At 55.0% G+C, this 25,717-nt stretch overlaps 1 protein-coding gene across 2 annotated transcripts in view; it reads right to left on the minus strand.

Moving 5' to 3' along the window:
• The window catches only part of C12H16orf74 (chromosome 12 C16orf74 homolog), a 30,442-nt gene extending 13,457 nt beyond the window's left edge, over nucleotides 1–16,985 (minus strand). Inside the window, exons 1-2 of one of the 2 annotated variants that reach the window (XR_006654919.3) lie at nucleotides 16,732–16,985; nucleotides 6,756–6,801 (exon numbers count right to left, since the gene is read on the minus strand). Coding sequence is in view for 1 of the 2 variants with exons in the window: in XM_024555855.4 (XP_024411623.2) it covers nucleotides 6,756–6,801; nucleotides 11,256–11,291 (82 nt within the window). In the remaining variant the exon portion in view is untranslated. Of the gene's footprint in view, nucleotides 1–6,755; nucleotides 6,802–11,255; nucleotides 11,415–16,731 lie in introns of those variants that run through there. The other variant, XM_024555855.4, reaches the window with a different exon arrangement.
• Nucleotides 16,986–25,717: the final 8,732 nt, after the last annotated feature.

A 25,717-nucleotide genomic window follows, 5' to 3' on the forward strand; every position in this document is an offset into this window, starting at 1 on the left:
CTCAGCTCCTCCTGCTCAACCCCCATTCCCGCCACACTTGCCTCCTCAGGGTGCATCAGCTCACCAAGCTTGTTGCTGTCTCAGGGCCTTTGCACCTGCTATTCCCCCTGCCTGGAACACTGTTCCCTGTGTCCACGTAGCTGACCCCATGACAGAGAGGACCTTGCCCATGTCATGCCCCTCAATTGCACAACTTTAAAGCCCTTCATAGTTCTCATCACAAAATCTACAATCTGGGTTGTATGTTTGAACATTCACTTCTGTCTCTCCCATGGAGCTCTGTGACGGTCACTGCCGCATCCCTGGGCCCAGTGTAGTGCCTGGCATGCAGCCGGTGCTCAATAACTGTTTGCCAAACAAGTGAGAAGTTACACCGGAATATAGCTCTGGTCTGGGCTCTTTCTCCTTGGGAAGGGAGCACCTGCTGGGTGTCAGGTGCTGTTCCAGTGGGTGCAGGGTGAGCGGAGCAGACGAGACCCCTGCCAGCGGCTCCATGGACAGGAAGCCGTAGCCCATTTCACAGATGGGAACGCTGAGGCTCAGTGTATTAAGACAGTTTCTACCTTGTGGTAGGTCTCACCAAGGGACCTTCCCTTTCAGAAAACTGCTCAAAGTGTATTAGCCAAATAGATGCTTTTAATCCCCTCCCTTTTTGTGCAGCTCCCCATCCCTATTAGTGTAAAATCCAAATTCCCTGCCCACCCCATCGGCTGCCGCTGTTTCCTGGTCTATTACCCATGCACCTCCCACTGCCTGGAACACTGTCGGCGTCCCCACTCTTTCCCAGGCCAGCTCTGCCTGGCTTGGTTGCGTCCTCAGTGACGCCATCCCTACCGAGAGCGGGCCAGGCCACTGGTCTCCATCCTGGGGTGCGGCAGTCGGTACTCAGGCCATAGTTCACACTCACGTTGACCGCCTAACCCCAACACCCCCAGTTCCCACGGGGTCAGGAACCATGGCTGCCCTGCTCACCCCTGACTGGCCCTGGACTGGTGCCCAGGAGGGACACGATCAGTGCCATGAACAACCTCGCCCAACCCTGGGCCACAGATGTGGGACAGCTGGGGCCAAGTGTTCACACCGGAAGGGGCAATACGGATGGTGCGCCTCGCACTGTGGCTATGACCTGAGGCTAGCGTGGGACCTCCGACCCCGGTCAGACAGAATGGGCATGTAACTGCCAGCCTGCCGCACCCCCGGCCCCGGCCCGGCCCCGCCCACGTGGAGGGGAGGCTCTGAGCCCCTGGGCAGGGGAACCAGGAGACGTGCCTGTGTAGTCAGGGGTCCCAGTGCCCAGGTGACTGTCACCATTGCCACATCCTCAGCAGGGGAGACTGTAGAAACCTGCCAGCACTAGCCTAACCCCGCCAGTGGGGCCTCCCGCAAAACACCTGACCAGTCATCCTTGAAAGGGTCATCACAGAGACACAGAAACGTCACAAAGACAAGGAACTTCTGAGAAACCGTCACAGCCCAGAGGAGCCTGAGGAAGAGACCCAATGACAAAACACAAGGTGGGACCCTGGGAGGGAACAAGGACACTGGGTAGAAACTGAGGACGTCTGAATGGAGTGTGGACTTTAAGATGACGTCCTGGCACCAGCTCAGTAGTTGTACCGGGTGCCCCGTACTAACACATGAAGTTGACTACAGGGCAGAGTGGCTGGGGCACATGGGAACCGTGTACTACTTCCGCAACTTTTCTACAAATCTAAAACTGTTATAAAAGATAAAGGCTATTAAACAACCAACCAACCTCAAACCCAGGACAAAATCTCCATCTCCTGGCCCCGGCTGCCCTCAGGAGCCTGTCTTCATGGGGATGGCAGGGTTGGCCGGGGCTGGAGCTGGCACCCTCCAGGGGGCCCCAGAGACCACACCGGCCCCCAAGGCAGCCCACTGGGCACCCGCACCTCCAGTTTGACTTTCCTCTGTGGCAGTCTCCACACAGCGGGAGCTGTTGCCAGAGAGGGAAGGTGCACGTGGCCGGTGTGGACAGGGAGCCCTTGTACATTGGACGTCAGCTTCAGTGCTCGGCTCAGATATTTCTTGAAACCTGGCCCTGGAGATATTCCCATTCATCCCTCCATTTTACAGATGGGGAAACTGAGGCCAGGACACATGAAGTGAGTCGGACAAGGTTGCAGTTAGTCAGGGGCAGGATGGGATTTAAATTCAGACCCTGGGCCATTTCACCAGTGGTTCTCAAACTTAAAAAGGCTCCAGAACCTCCCTAGAGTTTGTTAATAACCCCCAGAGCTTCGAACTCGGTAGGATTGGTGGGTTCTGCAAGTTGCGGGTCTGACTCGTGCCCAGGTGATACTTAGGGTGCAAGTCTGAGGATCCCCCTGAAAACCACACGGCTCCACCATGCTGTGTCCTGGGCGATGCCACCTGCTGCGGCCCAGCAGAGAACATGCTTACGAACCAGGGACACTACCCCGCCCCCGACAGGCCATGTGACCCTTTGCTCCCCTGTGCCTCAGCCTGTCTGCAAAGCTACCTCTGCAGTCCAGCTGCAGCAAGGATGAAATGAGCACACTGGGGGCACGTGCCCAGGGCGCAGTGCCAGGCTCACAGGGACGCCCACTCAGCACGTACACAAGAGGACACCAGGGAGGTGCTCTTGGACAGGGGAATGTTCTGACACATCACAGCTGCCACGGCCAGGCCCTTGAGCAGAAGGACCCCACCTACTGTGCCCACTCTCCCTTGACACATTCCTCTCTCCAATGTCTCTCTCTCATGACCTCCCACCTTGGCTGAGTCGTTACTGCCAGTCAGGAGAAGCACATTCCTGTCCCACACTCGGGAGGCTCAGAGGCAAAGTGACTTGTAGTGGGTTGAATAGCGTTTCCCCCAAAATTCAAAATTAAAAATTCAAGTCCAGCCAGAACGTTAGAATGTGACCTTATTTGGAAATAAGGTCTTTGCAGATGTAATTAGTTAAGGATCTTATGATGAGATCATCTTGGATTTCACGCTGGTTCTAAGTCTAAAGACTGGTGTTTTTATAAGAGGAAGGACAGGGACACACAGGAGAAGGTCATATGAAGACAAGGCAGAGATTGGGGTGATGTGGCCACAAGCCAAGGGACACCTGGAGCCCCCAGGAGCCAGAAGAGGCAGGAAGGATCCCCCTCAGTGCTTTCAGAGGGAGCGTGGCCCTGGGAAAACTTGATTAGAACTTCTCTCCTCCAGAACTGGGAGGGAGTAAATTTCTGGTGTTTTAAGCCACCCTAGAACATGAAGGCACCATCATACAGGGCTAAGGTGAAGACTTAGGAACTCATGTGGATAAAGTTTCTAGCTACAATGGCTACTTTCAAAGTAAAATTAAAGCCCTGACTGGTGTGGCTCAGTGAGTTGGGCATCATCTTGCAAAGCTAAAGGTCACGGGTTCAATTCCCAGTTGGACACATGCCTGGGTTGCAGTTTTGGTCCCCAGTCGGGATGCGTGTGAGAGGCAACTGATGGATGTTTGTCTCCTTTTCTTTCTCCCTCCCTTATCCTCTCTGTAAAAATAAATAGAACCTAAGTTTTAAAAAAAAGTCACACTGAAATGTTTTCCTCGCATGAAGCCAGGCTTCTGGGACCAACCTGCCTGGGTTCAAATCCCACATGGACCCCAGCCGTGTGGTCCCAGACAAACGGCACTGCCTCTCTGTGCCTCAGTTTCCTCATCGGGAAACAGTCACAGTAATGCCGGCTTGGCGATGGGAGGAGGGGTGAACAAGTCATCCATGGAATGCAGAGAACAGGGCCTGCTCAGGCTCAGCCCTCCAGGAGGAATTTGCCATTTATCCTAATTATTTGACCGAGATTCTGGTTGCTTAAACTTATCCCAAAGAAATAACAATTTTAAAAAAATCAGAAGAGCAAAGATGTTCAAAATGGCATTCTCTACAAAAGCAACAAGTTGGAAACAACCCAAAGACCAGCTCTATCTTTTTTCTGTTCTAGCAAATTGTATTTCTAATGACACATGACCAAAATTACTACGCGACCCTCTCGAGTACGAAATGAAGCCTGCACTAAGGAGAAATACCCAGTTGCACTCGCGACCCACTGGAAGCTGTTTTACTGCAGTGAAGGTGACATGACGCTTTGTAAATGGCGTGGTTTAAAGTTCCACTTCCTAAAGGAGTTTTTTCTTTCTTTGTAAGTTATATTTTATTGATTATGCTATTACAGTCATCCTGATTTTGCCCCCTTTGCCCCCCTCCACCCAGCACCCCCACTCCCTCAGGCCATCCCCCACCACTGTTCTTGTCCACGGGTCACGGGACGTGGGCCAACCCAAAGACCACCTCCTGACAGAACCTGATACGACACTGAAGAACTGTGGAAATGATACCCCTTGAAAACGGCAGCACCAGCACCAAATCATTAAGCAACTAAAAAAATGGCAGCGCACAGAGCTGCATGTGCCAGCGCCACCACCAGGTAAAACCGCACCTGCCGGCAGCCAGGTAAGAGAAGGCACAGGGATAACTGTGAGGGTTACAGGGCTGCAGGTGTACGGCATACCGCGGCTTCCTCAAATGTGACACATTCTTCATGGAAGAAGTGAAAATGAGGCTCTGCAGAAGGCGCTGGGGCAGCCGGGCTCGTGGGCCTGGGCTGTCTTGGTTTAGCACAGGGAGAAGGGCTCTGTGCCCTGCCCTCCCCCAGGCACACCCAAGGCCTGTGTTGGCCAAGGCTGGGGGGAGGGCTGAGGGTGGGCAGGGTGCTGGCAGCCCAGGGCCAGCGGGCTGGCCCCAGAGAGCTAGCAATGAAAAATGTATGAGCAAGCCTGCTTGGTACTGCTGGCTCCCGTTCCAGCACTTAGCTCCTCCGGGGCCCAGCCGGACGGAAGAGGAGGCCCTTTTAGAGGCTCCCAGTCCCAAGAGCACTCCGCCTGCAGCTCAGGCTTTCAGTCCTAGGTGGGCTGGGGTGAGGGGTGGAGGGTGAGAACTCTCAGCATCTGCAGGCCCCCCCCATCTCTCCTGGGGCTGAGTCCCCAGCCTACATTGGGCTGGAAGATAAGTGGCCCCAGAGGTCCCTTCGGGGGCTTAGATGTCCTGACACAAAAGCCAAAGGTGGAATCAGCCTGGTGTCTCTCCAGGGATGAATGGATGAAACACCCGTGGTCTACACCCACAGCGGAACATCATTCAGCCTCATAAAGGAGACTCTGGCTCGAGCTACAATGTGGATGGACCCTGAGGGCACTATGCTGAGTGAAGGGAGCCAGTCACAAAAAGACAAATACTGCGTGATGCCACTTCTGTGAGGTCCCCAGAGCAGTCAAATCCATAGAGGCAGAAGGTAGGATGGTAGGTGCCAGGGGCTGGGGGAGAGGGAGGGGAGCTCGTGTTCGGCGGGGACAGTTTCAGGTTGGGAAGATGGGGCAGCCCTGGAGGTGGGTGCTGGTGATGGCTGCACAGCAGTGTGAGTGTACACCAGGCCGTACACTTAGAGACAGCTAAAATGCTAATTTTACATTATGTACATTTTACAATAAAAACCAAAACAAAAAGCTTGTCCTAACCACCTACTCTGTACCAGGCACGGGGGAGACCTGCAGCGAAGCCTAAGGAGGAGGGTCTTGAGCCTCTAAAGTTTGATCTCTGGACCCCACCCCTGGACTTCCACCCCCTAGAGACACTCACTCAGCAAGCACCTTCCCCAACTCCCACCTGGGCTCAGCCTGGGACCTCAGAGGGACCAGGCCCTAGAGTGACACGGGTTGTTTAGGTCCCATTAGCACCCTACACCCACTTTGCCAACAACAGCCTGATTTTCTCCAGGGGAACCCCTGCTCCCTACTTGCACATAGTCTTGGAAGAGCTGCCCATCAAGTTGCCCCACCCCCCACTGAGGGACAGGTATGGGCCCTGAGCTGGACCAACAGATGCTGTCCTGGGGTCACACATCCCAGCCTCGGTGGAAGGAATGGAACCTGAACAATGGTCCTTTGTCCTGGCCTGCCCTTCCCGTGCCTCCTGACTTCCTGTGGCGGAGGGATGGAGCCAGGGTCAGCTCCCAGACGCCCAGAAGAGCCTGGGATGGTGAGCACGCTGCACGTGGGCCAGGGGCCATCCAGGGAGACTCCCAGATTTCAGGCTAGGGAGACGTGGGTGGAGCGTTTGCCACAGAATAACAAATGGGCTTTGAGGGGAGGCCTCGGAGTGGGCCATAGTGGTCTGGGTGCCCCCAGGTCGTCCAGATGCTGAGCAGAAAGGTCTAAAGCACAGGACAGAGGTCTGGGCTGCCTCTGCCAGCACCTGCAATGCCTCTCGTGATTCTGTGTCCTTCCTGAACTTTCTCCCTGCTGTCCTTTCCCCTCTCCCAGTTTGCCTTCCCCAGCCGCCCGCAGGCCAAACCTGTTATTGGGGTGATAACAGGCCAGCAGGGCGGAAAGCAGTACCCTGTGCGTGCCTGGTACCATGTCTAAGAGCCTCTTGCTCCCTTACTCTCCACAAGCCTGGGATTGATCCCACTGAGGGGGAAACTGAGACCCAAGAGGCGCCGTGACTTTCCCATGTCACTCAACTGCCAGTGAAAGGGAAGGCCTGGAGGAGCCCTCAGAGTAAGATCCAGCCTTTCTGGGGCGTCCACTGTGTCCGACTGGGGCGTAAGTGGGAGGGGCCGCACCCTCTGCAGGGCAGCAACACTAGAGTCTCGGGGTCTGCCTTCTCCTGCCTCATTCCTTTGCCTCCCCACCCGACCCCACCCCCACCAGAGCTGGTGAGGACAGCAGCCCACCTTACCTTTCAGACAGGACAACTTCAGCCCCATGGCGGCACCGGTGCGGGCCTGCGGAGAGAGCAGAGGCTTGTTTGTATTGGCCACGTGTGGCCGGCCCCCACCCCTGGGCCCTGATGGGTGCACAACAGGAAGTAGTGGGGAGAGAGACCAGGGCCTCTGGGTCTCGGCGCCTGCTGACTACATCTGGGCTGAATTTGCTCAAAGCTGAGTCTGTGCTGGCGGAAAAAACTTTCAGGCACCTCAAAGCTAAATATACTGGAGGCCGGCTGCGGTCTGGGGTAAAGTTGACGGTGAGGGTGTGGTCAGGGGCTGACGAGGCGGAACCCACAGCACCTGGCCTTTCCTTTTACGGACCACAGTTCACGACTGACTTTATGCTGTGAGGACCCTCGGCCACGCTGGTCCCTCTATTTATTTTTAGAGAGAGGGAAGAAAGGGAGAGACACATTGATGTGAGAGAGAAACATCGATCAGCTGCCTCTCATAGGCGCCTCAACCGGGGACACAGTCCGCAACCCAGGCACGTGCCCTGACCGGGAATCAAACCTGTGACCTTTCGCTTTGCAGTACGATGCCCAACCAGCTGAGCCACACCAGCCAGGGCAGATGCCCCTCTTTTAAAGTGCAGATTCTTTGGAAATCTAACAGATTAAGCTATAAGCATGTGTGGTCCCCAGTCCATAAGCATTAAAATCATCCCACCAGTGTCCCCAGGACCTGACCGCAACGTGAGGCACACTCAGTGTCCTGGGAATCAGCGCACAGAGGCAGCTGACGGTGCTCTAGCACCTGCAGGCTCTTCACACCTGATCCGCAACAATAACCCTGTGAGGTGCTATTACTGCCCCATTTCACAGATGTGGAAATCTGGGCTCAGAGAGGCGGCGTCACCTAGCTCACTCTGAGAGTGGAGCTGGGATCTGAACATGGGACTGCCCTGACCCCCAGCAGCAGCCCACCCCACGGGGGCCTTTGAGGCTTGTTTCCACTGTGGAGGGCTCCCTGAGTCTTTGAGAGGCCAATGGGGGGAGCTCAGCCCTCTGTCCACAGGGTGTCCCCTGTGTGCCAGGCAGATGAGGGGAGGAGGGTGGAGGTGGCCATGAGAGGTGACCCCTACAGGTCTCCGACACAAGTGTGTGGCCCCGTGAGAGCCCCAGCCCTTCACTCTGGAATCCATGGTCTGCTTTTCCTGCCCGCAGGCTGGGATCGAAGGCAGGTGCCCCTGACGCGCAACCCTGGCTTTGCCAGCATGGTTGGGTGTTCCGCACCCTGCCAGCTGCTCTCACTCCCTGGTGTCAGACCTCCCAGCCCCATCCCCATTTCCCACATATCCCCACTCCTGTCATCCGATGTGAAAGCGGACCCCACACAAGTGGATACGAGGCCAAACAGGGCACCCCCCCTACGCAGGTTGCTCAGGCTAGCAGGGCAGTGTCTTAGGCTAGCACGCCAACTGGCCCTGACAGGCATCGCAAGCCCAGGGGAAGCAGAAAGAGGCCAGGGGTACAGAGGAGGGTTCCTAGTCCAGCCTGGGAGGCCTGAAGAATATGTCCCTAAAGATAGGTGGGAGTGCCCTGGCCAGGTAGCTCAGTTGGTTAGAGCATTGTACGGATATACCAATGCTAAGGTTGTGGGTTCGATCCCTGGTCAGGGCACGTATAAGAGTCAACCAATGAATGAATAAATAAGCAGAACAACAAATCGATGTTTCTCTCTCTCCCTTCGTCTCTCTCTCAAATAAAAAAAATGCTTTAAAAAAAATAAACTAGATAGGCAGGAGTGGGCCAAGCATGGAACAGCTTCTCAGGCCCTGGGAATAGAATGTGTGAAGGTCCAGAGGACAAGAAGGGCATGGTCCACAGGAGGAGCCAGAGGGAGGGAGGTTGGAGCAGGAATAAGATGAGGAGAGGCAAAGGTGTGCTGGACCTTGAGGGCTTTGGAGGCTTGTTACGGGGTCCAGAGGTTATTCTGAGGGAACCGAGCAGCAAGTCTGCATTCTAGGAGGCTGTGTGGGCCAGGGGCCAGCTCGGAAACACCAGGGCCCCCAGACCGTCCCTGTGTGGGTGGTGCTGCCGGGCCCACAGCCTCAGCACCCTCGGGAGCTTGTTAGCAATGCAGCATCTCGGGCCCACCCAGACACTGAGCCAGAACCAGGATTTTAACAAGGCCCCCTGGGAGCCGTGTGCTTGTTAAGGTCAGAAAAGCTCTGCTCTGGGCCAGAAATTGTAGAGCCTGAGCTGCGAAGACAGCGGGGTAGCGGGAGGGAGAAGCAGCTGCAAGTTGGGATGACACAAAGGCTTGGGAGATGGTGGGAGCCCAGGAGGGGCTGGTTTGGAGGAGGGGCCAGGATAAAGGCTTCAATTTTAGCCAGGTTGCGTTTGTGGGGTAGGTAGGAGGTGGACTGGAAACACGCACTAGGAGGTAAGAGTTGGGGAGACTGAGGAAGAGGGAGAGAGGAGGGAGTAAGAAACATACCGAGGGCAGGAGAGAGACAGACAGACAGACAGACAGACACTGATGGAGCCAGACTCAGGACACTTGTATAAAAGGAAGCATGTCCCCCTTAGGAGCAGGCCCTGGGGCATTGCTCTCCTGGCTGAGACCAGAGCCTGGTTTGGCCACATGACCATAGGCAGGTTCCTGACTATCCGGGCTCCACTTTTCTCATTTTTAAAATGGGGATGATGCACTTGCAGCCTCATCGAGTAGCAGCAGGCACTGAATGTCCAGAGTGATGGCTGTAAAAGGGCTTCGCTCTGTGTCAGGCACACAGCAGAAGTCCAAGAGGGTCAGCCGCTATGTTTTAGGACAGCGGGGGAGGGGTGGGTGGTATCGAACCCCAGCGGGGCCTTTTCTCCAGGGTCTTGCTCCTCAGACTGTGGTCCTGGACCAGTAGCATGGGCACCACTGGGAGCCTGTGAGAAATGCAGGCTCTCAGTCCCGCCCCCACCTAAAGGTTCAGGAGATGCATTTCGACAATGCCCATGGGACGCTTGTTACCGTTTAAATGCTAAGCATTGCATCTTCCCGGCACATTGGCACACGGGTATTGCCTGGGTGCTTTTAAAAAATACCTATCCCTCAGTACCATCCCAGAGATTCCGGCATAATTGGGCTGGGGTGTGGCCTGGCACTGGGACTTCTAAAAGCCCTACAAGGGATTCTAATGAGCCGGATGAGATGTTAAGGTCAGGGTACCCTTCTCAGAGGAAAAGGCTGAGCTGGAGCTGGAGGAAGGGACAGCCCAAGCCTAGGGCTGTGGGAACAACGGGCACCTTTCTCGAGCATTCACTGTGAGCCCTGGGCAGAGCCCCTTCACAGATTCATGGTCAGTTAATCCTCACAACAGCCCTGTGCGTTTGGGACCATTTCTATCCCCACTTTGCAGATGGGGAAACTGAGGCACAAAGAGGACAGTTAACTTGGACTCTAGAGCCCAGACTTCCAAACACAGAGCTTTCGGGTGGATGGTAGCACAGACCTTACTTCTGTCTCTCTCCCAGCCCTCCCCAGGTTGGGTCTGCCCCCGCCCCAGAGGTCCTGCAGCCAAGGTCGGATCATCAACAAATAAACCCAAGGCCCCTGATGGCCGCCGTGAGAAAGACACAACATCGCAGCCACGTGCGTGGTCTGCACAGCACATTCTGATTTTATGGTCTATTTTCTTTTTGAAGTGTTGGTCACAACCCACTTAAGAGATTTTACAACACATCCCATCCCAGGGTCTGAACAATGATTTATGCTGAAGTCCTTGCAGACGAATCAATGTCGGGACTTAGCTGTAAAACACTGCAGAGAACAAGGGACGCAGAGCAGACACACACGGGGGCAGGGGCTTGCGGTCTGTTGCCGCAGCTGGGAAACAGGAGTTCATTACACACTTGTGTGTCTGAAACACAGAAAATGGCCAAAGGGAAGGCAACAGTCCATCAGGGCACAGTGCAGGGCCGCTGTGCTGTTCGATGATCTCGATCATTGCGCTGTGTTCTGTAAGAGGGCCCTTACTTTGAGGGAACACTGACATGCTGGGGGTCAAAGTCATCGTTTCTGCAACTTAACTCTCAAACAGTTCAGCCAGGAATCCTAACACGCACTTGTATGCACTGAGAAAGCCGGTAACGCACGAGTGGCTAAGTGCTCGTGTCCAGTGCTGCGTAGCCAGGACCACTCTGTGCTCTCGCGATTTTTCTGTAAGCGTCAGGCTATTTCAAGAGGAGAAGTCGACAAAGGAAGGGGAAGCAGATAGAGGCAGAGCAACTCAGTAGGCTGCATCTCCTCTGTGCCCAACACCATGGCCTCCCAGCAGCCGCACACAGGGCGCAGTTTTGTATCAGAGCCGTTCTCCCAGACCTCTCTGCTGTGGCTGGAGGTGCATCCCAGGGATGGGGCTCTGGCTTGGGGAAGGCTCTGCGCTATGCTGTGCCGGGAGCACCACCTCCCAGAATTGTCTGAATTGGTAGGTTTTGTTCCCAAAGCTGTCTTGTAACTTTAAAAATACGTACCTCGCCCTGGCTGGGTGGCTTAGTTGGTTGGAGCATGGTCCCGTACACCAAAAGTTTGCAGGTTCGATTCCCGGTCAGGGTACATCCCTAGGTTGCAGGTTCAGTCCTTGGTCAGGGTGCTGACCGGATGAAACTGACTGATGTTTCTCTTTCTCTCTTTCTCCCCCCTTCTCTATCTAAAACCAACAAACATATCCTTGGGTGAGGATAAAAAAATACCTATCTCAAAACACTCAGGGAAGGAAGAAAGGAAGCCGGAAAACAAAACAAAACGAAACAAGAGGATGAGGGCCCCGACCAGTGCGGCTTGGTTGGCCGCGCGTTGTCCAGCAAACTGGAAGGTCGCCAGTTAGGTTCCTGGTTGGGGCACAGTCTGGGTTGCAGGTTTGGCCCCTGGTCGGGGTTTGTATGGGAGGCAACTGATCAATGTTTCTCCCCCTCACTTTCTCCCTCCCTCCCCTCTGCCTAAAAATAAATAAATAAAATCTTTAGAAAACAGAGAGAGAATGAGGGCCCAGGAGGCCCCCGCCCAGATTCCGGGAATGCTGGGGGACCAGAGGCTGCTCCAGAGTCAGGCAGACGTCACATCACGTCACGGGCTCATGTCCACGGGCAGCAATTCTATTTCAGGTTTTTGAAATTCCCCAGCAGACAGTTGGCACAAACCAACGTTTCTCATCCCAACGCACGCTGCGGTAACTCTCGCCCCTGTGTGTCTGCTCCCCATGAGGACAGAAGGCAGGCAGTGGGCTGGGAGTGGCGGACAAGAATGAGAACCAGGCACCCGCAGGAGCCGTGGGACCTCAGGCCAGTCGTTTCCCTCTCTGCGCCTGAGGTGCTGAAGTCCTGCCCGACCCCAGGCTCAGGGCTCTCACCTGCCGAACAGGAACCCCTCCCCCAGCCCCTGATAGGGGGCTTGAATGGCCATCCCTGTTGTCACTGTCATCATCACCATCACCACCATAATATCGCCGAGGAGTACTCCCTCGAGGGTGCTGCATTAGAGGGCTGCCAGAGGCACCAGGGCCCTGTGGTCCCTACTCTGCCCCTCGGTGTGGCAGCTGTATCGGGGAGAAGTGCTCCCAGGGGTGCTTTGTGTGGGAGGGTGATGGCCCCACCCCTCCATTCCCTCTGAGGTCAGGGCTGCTAGGCGAGGGCCAGCCCTCGGCAGATGCTACAGATGCTTTTATGGGAGAGCCCCACCCCAACCCTGCAAGAGGGCTGCGATGTTCGATGTTCAGAAAGGGGGGATTAAAGCTTGATTCTACATCTGTCTGAATGGAAGTCAGACAGCTGCCTAACTATGGGGAGTGGGGCTCCTGGTACCTTAAACTTCACCATCACCGTGACAGTAACAGCTGACACACACCAAGCTAACGCTTTCTAGAGGCCAAGTCCTGGGCTGAGTTCAGTATAGAAATGGTTCCACGAAACCCTAACAACATCTAAGAAACATCACTGTGATCCCCATTGTACAGCTGAGGGAAGGGAGCTCCAAGGGGTCAAGTGCTAAGAAGCCACAGCTCCAGCAGGCCGAACGTCAAGGCCCAGGCTGGCCTCACCACACACTTCAGGGCTATGACATTCCACACGCCACACTTCATCATTGGACTTTGTTACAAAGATGCACAGTGTCATGATTAGCAAATAAAGATTTAATGGGAGGGGGCCCCTTAGCGTGGCAAGATGGCACCAGCTCAGTCAGGTCCATGAGAACTCCTAGTTTAGGTACAAATGTACTCCCTCTTTCACACATTTGCAGGAGTGTGAAAACCTCCCTTTCATATTGAATCGGGCTCTGTTTATATGTTCCCTTCAAAATATCAGATTAATTATTTGCACAACAGCTTGAAGTAGAACAGGTTCTTTCTTGCACCCAGGCATAAAAGCCTCTACCAACAAACGGCCAGGACAGGATCCTCTCCAATGACAGAGAGGTGCAATGATAAAAACTCACTTCCTCCTGCAGGGCTCCGCCCTCCTCCCAGCGGTGGGGAGACAGACTGGTACTGGCTGCTCTGCACACCACACAGCCTTCCTGAAAACCAGGACCGTCTCCAACACCCTTGGCCAAGTCATCTGCTATTGTTTTTACAGCAGCCTTGAAGACAGAACCCGAAAACTACAAGCCCACAGCTGTGAGTGCGTGCTAGCTCACCGCCTGCAGGTTTTCAGTGCACAAAGTAAACGAATGTGTTCTTTGCACAGAGTAAAAAGTAGTTAAGACGAAGCACTGCCTGCAGGAGACACGAGAACCGCTCACTGGCTAGAGGGCCCTGCTTTTACAATTCTGGCACCAAGGTCTGCTGGTTCCCTTTCAGTTACTACTTTTGTGGATGGCGCATGTTGGTCTAGAGTGAGAGAGAAACCTTCCTGGGGCGAATCGCAAATCTAGACCTGGAAGTGGGCGTAGAAGAAGGTTGCCAGATAAAATACAGGATGTCCAACTGCTGCGTGGGACATACTCATCCTGGAAATTAGTCATCATTTATCTGCAATTCAAATGTAACTGAGCATCTTGTGTTTTCACTTGCTAAATCTGGCCACCCTACGCAGAGGCTGTCGTATTTCTAATACCTGGGTTTCCCAGATGAGGCCGTGGAGGCCCAGTGAGGGCAAGTGAGTGCAAGGCGGGGTCAGGCTGGAAGGCTGATCTTGGTCTCTGTACAGCCGCCTCCCAGATGAAATCAGAACCACCCTGTGAGGCCATGACTCACCATGGTGCCTCACCTTCCCTCCTTAACAAAGACCTCACTTGAGGACCAAGGGCAGGGATGAAGAATCACAGCTGAGGAATGCAGCTGTTTGCCCAGGAGGGTGGACCGACCAGATCAGACCAAGACAGGTTCCACTCCTGCTGGGAGAATCTGAGCGACCTCAGGGAAGAAGGTGCTAACTAATGGGCCGGCCATGCTGGGCTCCCAGAGGGCGCATGGAAAATCTTGGTTTTCTTCCTTCTTTAGAAAATGCATTTTCTTTTTTGCCACAGGATTAGAATTCTTGCAATTCCAGCCAAAAGAACTGTGCTGGGAACAGATGCTACAAGCATTAACATGCCTTCTATCCTGGTACACAAGTGCAAACACAAGCATCTTCCTGGCTTCGGCCCATGGACCTGCAAGAGGCCGTGAGCCCCTCTCAGACGGGCAGGGCAGCTGCGGGGCCCACAGGGACCCAGAGGAAGTGAAAAGGGATCAGGGTGGGTGTAGGGGCAGGGTGCCCACTGAAATACCCAGCTGCTTCTCTATCACAAGGCAGCGTCTGGGACACCTGCAGTCCAGCCTTGGCCTCCCACTGATTGGCCAAGTAACTTTGAGCAAAATACTTGCCTCCCACTCCTGCTCTGGGCCTCTGTGTGCTCAAGCTCAATGCTTATGATGTGTGTGCCTTTCATGTTATATGTCAACAGAAATGTTCATTGAACAATCAGGGATGTGCTATTAGAAGTCAGGTGAGTGGTTAATTAACCATGGGGTTAACTGAAACGCATGTAGTTGTTTTTACAGCAGCCTTGAAGATAGACGTCACAAACCTCAGCCCACAGCAGCAAGTGCTTGCCGGCTCACCCCCTGCAGGTTTTCAGTGCAAAGATTAAGCTACTGTGTTCTTTGCACCAAGTAAAAGGTAACTACTGTGTGGCACTGCCTACGGGAGAAATAGGACCACCCACTGGCTCCAAAGGGAGAAGGGGCTTGCAGGGGCAAGCTGGGGTTCCTGAGGAAACTTCTGATGTGTAACATATTCCTGTACGTCTATTATGCTGTAACCTTTTCCCTGGGGAGGGGGTTGCACCTGGTAGTCTCAGAGGTCTGGCCTAGTCCCTGCTATATTCAAGAGCAATGCACTGTGAAAGCTAGTTCTCAAGGCCTAGCCTTGCCACTTACCCACCTTGTGACCTCAGGTCATTTTACCTTGACAAGCCTGTGTCCTCATCTGTAAAACGGGGATATAACAGTGTTTGGCCAGAGGCTGAAAAGGGAAAATGCAGGAGGTGGGCACCAGCACTCAGCGCAGGGTCTGGCACAGGACAAGGGCTCGGTAAACATGCACTACCACTGCTCTCCTGTCCATGTAGGGGGGTTCCCATGTCAAGTCTCCACAGGGGCTCTACACCTGGGGCTCAGAGGCCCCGCCGGCAAGAGAAGGGCTTCCAGGGAGAGGAGATTAGGCATCAGAGCTTTCTTCCTTCTTGGAGCTGGCAGAGGGATTAAGTCTTTCCATAAATACACTGCCTCCCTCCTATCCTAAGGATGAAATACCCAGGGGTGGGGACACAGAACCTAAGGTGGGTGTGGCCTAGACAGGTTAGGAGATCCTTCAGTTTAAAAAAAAGTTTGTATATTGATTTTAGGGGTCGGGGAGAGAAAGAGAGAAACATCAACTGTTGTTCCATTTATTTATGCATTCATTGGTTGCTTCTTGTATGTGCCCTGACTGGGGACTGAACCCACAGCCTTGGCATGTGCTCCTTGGCATGGTGCTCTAACCAAGTAACCCACCCCACCAGGGCCATGGGGTGCTTTCTAGTTAATCCAGCCCCAAACAGGGGCTCCCAAGCATTCCTGGGAGATGGGCAGGAAATGCCAGAGCATGCCAATTCAGGTGCACCCTCTGAGCCTCAGCCTCCTCATCTGTAAGACGGGTGTTTGTTCCACAAAAGTTGCTATCTCTTAAGTGCCTCCCACGTCACTGCCTTTCAACTCCTCTTCCTCCCTCTTCCTCAATGATTCAGGGCTGCTCAGACTTTTGTCTCTATTCTATCAGGCCTAACAGCCAGCCATGGGGAGCTGGGAGAAGTCCCCTCTACCACAGACCTAGCCCAGCAGAGCTGTGGGTCCCCCTTTATAAAGAGTGCCTCCCCGCAGTTCCGCTAAGCTCAGCGGGCCAGAAGTCGCGCGTGCGTTCACACAGGTCGCCCTTTGCGGTTGCAAACCCTCTTTGATGCCCTGGAAGCGAAGGGGGCCCCTAAGTGAGGCGGTTCATAAATAATATATTTTGAAATACTCAATAGAGGGGAAATGGTTCCTCTCGAGGCCTCCTGCCCCCACCCTGGCCGGGCTCCTTTCCAGCTTTGAGGAATGATGGTCTGCTCCCTTCCCAAGGAACTCGTGACAGTGTAGGGTGTCAGGTGAAGAGTGGGGGCCAGAGGTTCCACGGGCAGGGACACACCCCCACCCGCTCGGTGCAAGTTGCAACATGGCCAGAAGGGGCCCAATTTCCCCCCAAATCGCTTCTCCGCAGAAAAGTCTGCGAGAAGTTGGGGAGACTCCCGGGCCCGAAAGGGTCCCTCTACTGCCGCGGCGGCCCCTTACTCTCCCCAGAGCGCGCCTGTCCAGCAGCCGGAGCTTGAGGGGTGTGGATGCCGGTGAGCTGGGCTGCAGCACTCGAGAAGAGCGGCGTCTACTGGAAGGGGTGGGTGGGGTAGGGTGGACAGCGCGAGACAGGCGTCGGGACACGCAGGGAGCAGGGCACTCACCACTTCCTGGTGGGCTCACTGCGGAGCCGTGCCCCGGGCGCGCGGGGCCCGCCCGGGCGCTAGTGGCGGCGGCGGCCAGGCTCGGGTGGCCGCGGCAACCAGCCTGCAAGAGAGAGCAGCGCGGGTCATGGCACGGGCCCGACAGTACGCAAGGGGCCGCTTCGCAGGGGCCGGAGCTCCGGACGGCGGCCGCGCGCGCTTGTCTCCAACCGCCCCTTCCCGGGCCCTTGAGGCGGTGCTGACTGCAGCCCCGCCCAGCCCGCGGGCTCCGGATTGCACCGGCCGAGAGCTGGGGCGGCACCCGAGCGGAGCGGGCCGGCCCGCTGCCTCCCTGGAGAGAGTGACTGGGGCGCCCCCTCCTGCGCCTTCGGCATCCCGGACACCCCCCGCGCCCCCGCCTGCCTCAGTTTGCTCTCGCTCGATCCCGCGGGAACCCGACGAAAGTTTGGGCCGCGGTCCAGGGGAGGCTCTCCACTTTGCGCCCCTGCCCGCCTCTGGGTACCAAGCAGTCGGCGGCCGTGCATCCCAGCCTTGGGTGGTGAAAAGGGGTGCCACGTCCCCCCATACTGGGTGTCCATGCTTGAGTGGACCCCATTCCCTGGCTGCAGAGAGGTAAGGGGAAAAGTGGGAGGCTGCCCCATCTTTATCCACAGCCCCACACCCCTGCGCTGGTCCCTGGGGTCACATAAGCAGTGAGCCCCGCCCCCCATCTCGTGGCGGGAGCTGTGGAGCTTCAGATAGCCCTCGTGATCAAACGGAGGCTTCCCCGTGTTAGGCCCTGGCCCTTTGGCTCTCCGCACCTGCTTTCCTGCTTTCGCAGCCCACTTCTGGGGGTGGGGACCTGGGGGGTGGGCCCAAGAGGAGTTGTCAGGAGTTGCCTGGCCTCCTGGCGGCTAAGCGGACTTCAGGGTTTTGATGACTCCCAGCTGGGAGTAATTCCCCAGTTCCCTTGGTGTGGGTGCAGGGCCTTTTATCCACAGGGGTTTCTTAGGAGGCTCCCACTATGAGCCAGCCTTTGTAGGCACATACCCAGCTTGCCTGCAGGAGCAAAAGCCATCCCCTGCCACATGTTTCTCCTGTCACTGTCACAAGCCTGTCCTGCCAGCACCATCTTACAAACCCCAGCTTTCCACACCCCATGTTCTGTGTCCTTCTGGAGGGTTAGAAAGGGGAACTGAGTCACAGAGCAGGACAGTCACACTCGTTTGGTGAATGCAGGAAAGAATTGTGCTGCATTGTCAGCATCAGAGCTGTGTGCTCTCCCCTTGAGTCATTCCTAGGAATGTAATCTCTGGTTCCTCTGACCGTTTCAAGTCCAGAGTGACAAGCAGAAAATGTATCATGTCCTCCCCAAATCAAAGGATGGAAGGGAGCAGGGTTAGGGGCCCTCCCACCTGCCCCCACTCCCTAACCTTGGAGGGAAGGGGGGCTGCTGTCTGCCAAGAGGCCTGTGTCCTTTTGGCTCCTCTGATGGTGGCAGCTGAGGTGTGGGGAAGCCCAGGATGGCGGGCACAGCCACTCACATTCTTGTTCCAGAGGGATGGAGAAGGGCCTTTCCTGAGAAGCCTAGTGCAGGCGGAATGCAGGATGCATTGTGAGGTCAGCCTGTCGGTGGGCCCTGTTTCCATAGAAGACGTGGGGATTCATTCGTTTCCACAAACACTTTGGAGTATCTACTCTGCCCGTCAACTGGGGTAGCCCAGTGAAGAGGCTGCCTGTGCGTCCTGACGTCAGCCCCTGCTCAGGACAGCTGTCTGAGGGCAGAGCGCTGTTCTTTCCATTTCCCAGGTGTGGGTCTTTCGGCACAGACGTCACAGGTCGCCCAGCCCATTAATGGTGTGTCTGTCCCACTCCTGGACTCTTCTGCCTCAAGCCTCCTGCCCCAACCCAAGAGAGGAGCCACCAGTCTCAGGGGAATTTGACCCAGCCCTCATCTGCCTGAGGCCACAGGGTGCTGGGGATGGGAGGGGACACTGATGAGAGGAGGTCCGGGAGGACTCCATTGGTCAACTGTGTGGATGAAGGTAAGGAATGGAAAGAATCCCCTTTCATGTGCTCCCCCACCCTCGCCCCCAGGCCTCATCCTCTCAGGACAGTGGGGTCTGTGCTTTAGTATCAGAGTGTCTCAGTGTCTGCTACTTTGGCGTTTGGGACTGGATCACTCTGTCCAGGGGGCTGTCCTGGACACTGTAGGATGCTGAGAAGCATCCCTGGCTTCAGCCCCTTCCCAAGTTGTGGTGACCAAAAATGTCTCCAAGACATTGTCATCTGTCCCTCCGAGGCACAATCCCGCATGCCAGTTGATAATCCAGGGGTTTCCAGCCCTGGCAGCCTGCCAGGATCACTGGGAACTGAACACAGAAATAAATAAAAATGAATAAAGCAGTCACCCAGGGATTGTGACCTCATTGGTTTAGGGCCCAGGCACAGGCCTTGGTAAAAATTCAAAGGTGACGGTAATCGGCGACCCCCATGGAGAACCTCAGCGCTGGTCGGAGGCCACGGGCAACTAGAAACCGAAGAGGTAAATCAAGCAAATGCAGCGCGTCAAACCTGTATGGGTCCTGATTTGGACAAACCAACTATGAAAAGATATGTGTGAAATAGTAGCAGAAAACGAAACCCAGTCTGGGTACTAAATAATATGAAAATGATTACTAATGTAACAGATGTGATAGTGGTATCGATGTGGCTTTAAAGCCCTTAGTGATAGACGTGGGAAAGTGTGTGTGACTGAATTTAGTAGGAAGATTGGGTGTGTTTTAACAGACTTCAGGGAAACAAAAAGGTAGAATGAGGGTCGGGTGTGGAGAAAAATGAAACAGTGTTGATAATTGTTTAAGTTAAAGGATGGGTGCCTGGAGGTTTATTATACTATTCTCTCTATTTTTACGTGTTTGAAGTTTTCTGAAATATGAAGGTTTTTGTTTGAGAGAGAGAGTTTACTTGGACATTGTCTTTCTGGCCAGGTGAGGTGCCTCCGTCCCCTGAGGAATTTGGCCTTGGTTTTGGGGTGGGGGGTAGTGGGAAGCTGAAGGTGGGGACCCCCTGGGCACTGAGGAGAGTTGAGCTCAGTGGGCTCACCTTGAATCACCCACTGGGAAGCAGCTGCAGCGAATGAAGAGGAGGGAGGCAGCCTTGAACCCGCAGACTCGGGAGACTAAGCTGGAGCAGCAGCCCCACACCTGCCTGTGATCAGAATCACCTGGAGCTTTCGGAAAAGGCAGGTGCTGGAGGTGGGGATTCCTAGGTGAGGGCCTGGGGGTGGGGTGTGTGTGTGTGTGTGTGTGTGTGTGAAGTCAGGCCCCTGACAGCTGTCCCCCAAAGCCCCCTCCTCAGCCCACGACCCCTCTGTCTGCAGAGGAAGTAGGAGTCAAGTAACTAGACAATTCTGCCCCTCCCCTCAGGGATTAACGGTTTGAAGAGCAACTTCCTGTGCATGATTCAACAAGAGTTTCAGAGTCGACTGTGTGCCTGAGAATATGGCAAGTGAACGGGCCATCAGAACCCCTCACCCCTCGTGGGTGTTCAAGTCTGGGTGCTGAGGACGAAAAATAAAACAGAGTAGGAGGCAATAAAGGGCAGAAGTGAAGAACTGAAATTTTAGACAAGGTGGACAAGAAGGGACCCTTTGAGAAGGTGGCCTCGGAGGAAGCCCCTGAGGGGAGTGGGGAAGCCTTGTTTCCTCCTTGATCAGGGAGAAACGCTGGCTGTGGGGGTTCTGGGTGCAGCCCGAGAAGGACACAAAGGGATCAGGGTCTAGGCCAGCTCCCCTCTCCTGCAATGTCCTTCCTCCCTGGCCCCTCCCCAGTTAACTCACAGCTCTGAGCAAGTGTCTCTCTGTGGACCCCATCCAGCTACTGCAGACTGTTGCGGGCTCTCCGATGTGATTGCTGCAGGGCCGCCTGTGCACTCACAGGCGAGCCTCGGAGTGCAGGGGCTGGGGCTGCACTGCTGGCCATTCCCACCCCCCACCGTGGGCACAGAGCCCTGCGCAGTACAGGCATGCCGTACTTCCTCACAGAACAAATGGGGTTTGAATAAGCCCGTGAAGAACTCTAAGTCCTCAGAAGGTTTCCGGGGGACCAGGGGACCAGGCACATTCCAAGTAAAGAAGCAGGTGCCACAGCTCATTCCCAAAGGAAGCCGTCTGCCAAATGCCAAACCAGTGGTGTTGCCCTGGGGAGCTGCAGAGGAGAGTGTCTCTGTGAGGCTGCTGTGCCCAGAAACAGTGGGGAGGCTGTTCTGTCTGCATGAACTCAGTCATTTGTGCCCCTTCTCAGTGGCCAAAGAGGGTAGCGTAGGTGATGAGAGGGATGGTGCCACACCAGGAGGGAAGCAAAGGGAAGGTCAGGGCTGAGACGTCACTGGCCAGCAGGTGTCTTTAGGAGCCCGGAAGGACATCAGGGCAGGCCTGAGGCTCAGTGGGGCTCCGTGCAGACTGAAGGCCATCCCGCTCAGGATGGCCTTGAGCAGAGGAGCGTGGGAGCCCCCATGGGGGCGGGGGGAGTGAGGGTCCCTGCACACTGGCCTCCCAGCAGACCGTGTGGGCCTGGGAAAGCGTGGGTCTGGTGGGTCCCCATGGCACGACCTCCCCACGGCCTGGGCGCACAACCCAGTCACATGCAGCTTTGGAGGCATTCAGCCCCCCAGGGGCCCCATAGGGTGTCATGGAGGGCTAAGCGGGACAAGATCTTTCCTCTCACAACTCCCCGAACTCCACCAGCAGTTAATTCCCTACCTGAGGCAAGTCTCTGAAATTCAGTTCCATACTCAACAATTCAACAATCATTTATGGAGCCCGGAGGTAGGTTAAAGAAGGCTGCAATTTTTTTGTTATACTCCCTGTTGAGAGGCAAGGTGGATTTCCCCCTCCTTGAACCCGTGGCCCTGTGGCTTCATACACAACAAAAGACAACGGGGGTAACTAAGTCTGGAGCCCTGGTGGGTCTGCTTCCTCCGACCCAGAACACTCGCTCTCAGGATGGCTCCCTCTTGGAATCTGGCCACCATGCTGACAGGTGCCCCAGCCAAGCTCCCAGCTGACACCCAGCACCACCCACCTGCCCTGTGTGTTTGTCAGGTTGGACATCCAGCCCAGGCAAGTCCCCATCAGGTGGCAGCAGCCCCAGTCGGTGTCATGCATTACACACAAGCCACCTGGCCAAGCCCAGGAAACCCATGGAATTGGGAGAAAATATAAAATGGTGGTTTTACACCACTAAGTTTGGGGTGTTTTGTTACACGGCAAGATAACCGAGGCAAGCACCTATCACGTGCCGAGCGTGGACGCGTTCTGAGTCACCGCTTTCTTCAAGCTTCACTTTCATTTGCTGCAATTAGACTCGTGAACTGACCCAAATCTTCAAAAAAGCATAGTGCCTGAGAGAAGCTACACCTATATGTTCACCAGCCGCCCAACTGCAACAACTCTCCAAATTTGCTGGAGATTTTTTTCCTTAAGAGATTTGTCGTTACAGGTACTCGAAGGTCTCTGCGTGCCTCTCCCCATTCTCTTCCTTGCCTCCCCCTCCTGACGTTGGGGTTGATCCCCCTGTGGTGTCTGTCCTTCTGTCTGTCCTTCTGTATAGCTGTGCACCCATAGTCTGCAATCTCGGTTAGTCTCCACAGCCAGCAGCAGGCGTTGGTGCCCCATTTTACAGGTGGAGAAACTGAGGCTCAGTGAGGTGAAATGGCTTGGACCAAGGGCGCACGGCTGAAAAGGGCAAGGCTGGAGGTTCACCAGAGCCCACCAATACCGACTGAGTGGAAGGGGGTCTTTGCTTTCCGGAGGGACTTTTGTGCACATGTGTGTGCCCACACTTGCACTGTGGGATTTTGGAAATGGGGGCCACAGGAATGGAATGATGTGACTCCTGGGATTTATTCAGTGGATGGGAGAAGGGATGAGAACGGCCCCCAGCGGTCACTGTGGGAGCTGGTGACGGGCACACTCCCTCCTCTCTGCATATGTTTGCAGAGGCCCTGGATAAAAAGTTAAAAAAGAAACACAGGCCCTGGCTGGCTTCTCCAGCCTGCACAGACCATACTGTGTAGTAGCAGCTCCGTCTTCCCTGCGGGGCAAAGGGTTCAGCTTGGGGCAGCACAGTGAATGTCTCATGTCTGTGTCCCCTGTGTTCCTTGTTCCGGGCCCAGTGTTGACATGGGGCCCTGGGGGTCGGGGACAGTATTCTCCTGAGCTTCCTGGGTGGCAGAATGTCTCGCTTTGCCTTTGGGGAGCAGCTGTTGGGCTGGAGTCCCCCGCCTGGGCTGGCACCTCGGCAAACCCCCTTGGGGCTGTGGGACCTCGAACAAGCCACTCAGACTGTCTGAGTCTCAGTCTTCACGCCTAAAGTGGGTGCGGAGCACCAGCTCAGGAGGCTGCCGTGAGGCTCCAAAGCGAGAGTGAGGTAAATTCACTGTAACTTTGAAAGAATCAGACAAATCCAGCTCACATTTGTTCTGAGCTAACTAGGTAGCAGGCCCTGTTTTAGGTACTAAATTTGCGTGGCCTTCTGGGGCAGGTACTGTCACACCCCATCACAGACGAGGTGACTTAGGCCTGGAGAGGTGCCGTCACTTGCCACCAGTCTTGGGCTAGCAGGTGGCAGAGCCTGGGGTTTCGCATGACGCTGCCCCTTCGCTGTTGATGAGAGCCAGCGTGAGAAGGGAGCAGTCCCCTGCCACACAGTCACAATCGGGTTGTCCGTGTGTGGAAGACACCGGGAGAAATGGCCCCAAGAAAGCCAGGCCAGGCCGGGCACCCAGCAGAAAAAGCAGCATCTGCCAACAGACGGAAAGTCACAAGAATCGATGGCCACTTCAGCAAAATTAAAAACTTCAAAAGACACCATTAGGAAAATGAGAAGCCAAACCACAGGCTGGGAGAACGCGTTTGCAAATCACATATCTGATAAGGGGCTGATGCATGCAGAACTCTTAGAATTCAATCACAAGGAAGTAAGCAACCCAAGTAAGAAATTAAATTGAAATTAAAATGATGAGAATAGACATTTCACCAAAGAAGATAAACAAATGGTCAAGAAACACATGAAGAAAAGCTCAGCATCTTTAGGGAAAAGCAAATTAAGACCATGGTGCATTAAAACCACGTCACATGCACAGGGATGGCTGGAATCAAAAGCGGAAGGGGACTGCCGCTGCGGACGGGGAGGAAAGCTGGCCTGAGGGCTGCGAGTGTGACCTGGTGCAGCCACTTCCACAAACAGCTCGCAGGTTCCGGAAAAGTCAAACATTTACTTACCACACATTCTGGCACGTCCACGTCTAGGTGGCTCCCAGGGGAGATAAAAGTATGTGTGCATACAAAGACTTGCACGTGGATGTTCCCAGTAGCCGCATGCACAGCGGTCAAACGGCAGAAACGACCCCGACGTCCCTCAGCTGGTGAGTGAGAGCCAGCTGTGACCGGGCCACACACCAGGCACCTCTTCTCACACTCAGTCATGAGAAGAAAGATGCACCTCAGAACCACGTGCTCAGTGCAAGGAGCCAGGCACAAAAGGGCACGTGCCGCGTGATCCTGCGTCTGGGAAATGTCCCGAACCCGCAAACGTGTAGAGACAGAAAGCAGGTTCGTGGTTGCCGAGGGCTGGGGCTGGGAATGAGGGGGGACCGTAAATGGGTAGAGGGATCTGTAGATTCACTAAAAATTATTGGAATTCACCTCACTTAAAACAGGTGAATTTTGTGGTATGTGAGTCATACTTCATTTAAGCCGTGAAGCAGTAACAACAGCATCTGCCATGCAGACACTTCCAAAGAGCAGAGGAAGAGACACCACCCCACCTCTCACCTCCGGGGACGCGCGGGGCACTGGAGTGACCAGGTGACCTAAGATGCTAGAGCAACTCCCGCTATGGGGGGTCAGGAGGGGAGGCTTCTCAGGCTCTGGGGCATTTGGAAAGAGCTAGGGTAGATGAACCCCACCAGCAGCCTGAGGGCTTTTGCTCTGCAGTAGAAAGAGAAGCTGGGGAACTTTTAGGAGGGGCCTGAGGGCCAGAAGGTAGGAAGATGGGAAGGAAGACTAACAGCAGAAGCCACCTGAGAACTGAAGGAGACGGAAGTGGAAAAACCGAGGGAAAAGGAGCCCAGCCCAGGTACCTTGGAAAGCTCCCCTGATGACACAGATGAGGAAAGTCAAACTAACAGGCAGAGTGGGCCGCCCGGGGCCCCATGAGTTAGGGGCGCGTGTGGGACCTGAGTCAAGTCACATGTTCCCCATCCCACACTGGTGGGAAAGGGCTGGCATATGCATTCATTCATTCATTCCTTACTGAGCATTGGCACTCTGTCAGATGCTGGCAGTCTGGGGAGCAGACAGGCAAACCCCCGCTTCCTGGGGCCTGCAGGCCGGCAGGCAGAGAGCCCTGACATGTATGATGGTTAGCATCATGGGGGTTGCAGAAGCAAAGTTCAGGGGCAGAGAGGCAGATGGCAGAGTTCAGGGACGAGGCAAGAAGGTGTCGCTGAGGGAAGATGGTAGGATGAGAGTGGAGCAGGGCCGTCCTGCCTTGAAGGTTTGAAGGAAGCCTGGTAAGGAGCCAAGAAAGTGAGGAGCTAAGAGTGTGAGCCACGGCCAGAGGTCAGAGGTGGTCAGACCGGTGGACTTCTGGGACAGTGTTCAGGAATTTGGGCTCTATGACAATGGCTGCAGTTGGTCATTGAGGCATTTTTAGCAGGGGAGTGGCCAGATCAAGAGGCGTGCTGGGAAGCTGGCTCCACTCTGCTTCCGGGAAGGTGAGCTGAAGGGGGGTGGGGGTGGATGCTGCTCCAGGAGGTAGTCGGTGCCTGGCTCTGTGGCCTCTCTGTGAGCCTATAAAATTGTTTCAGAGCTGGAAAGAAAAGCAATAAACAAAAACCGAAAAGATTGCTCTGCAGCCATAAGAATGACAGCTCTTTATATCCTAATACAGAAAGATCGCCAAGTGAAAAATAAAATAAGGCGCAGAGAGTATACAAATGT

Source organism: Desmodus rotundus, chromosome 12 (genome assembly GCF_022682495.2).
Source record: "Desmodus rotundus isolate HL8 chromosome 12, HLdesRot8A.1, whole genome shotgun sequence".
Taxonomy (NCBI): Eukaryota; Metazoa; Chordata; class Mammalia; order Chiroptera; family Phyllostomidae; genus Desmodus; species Desmodus rotundus.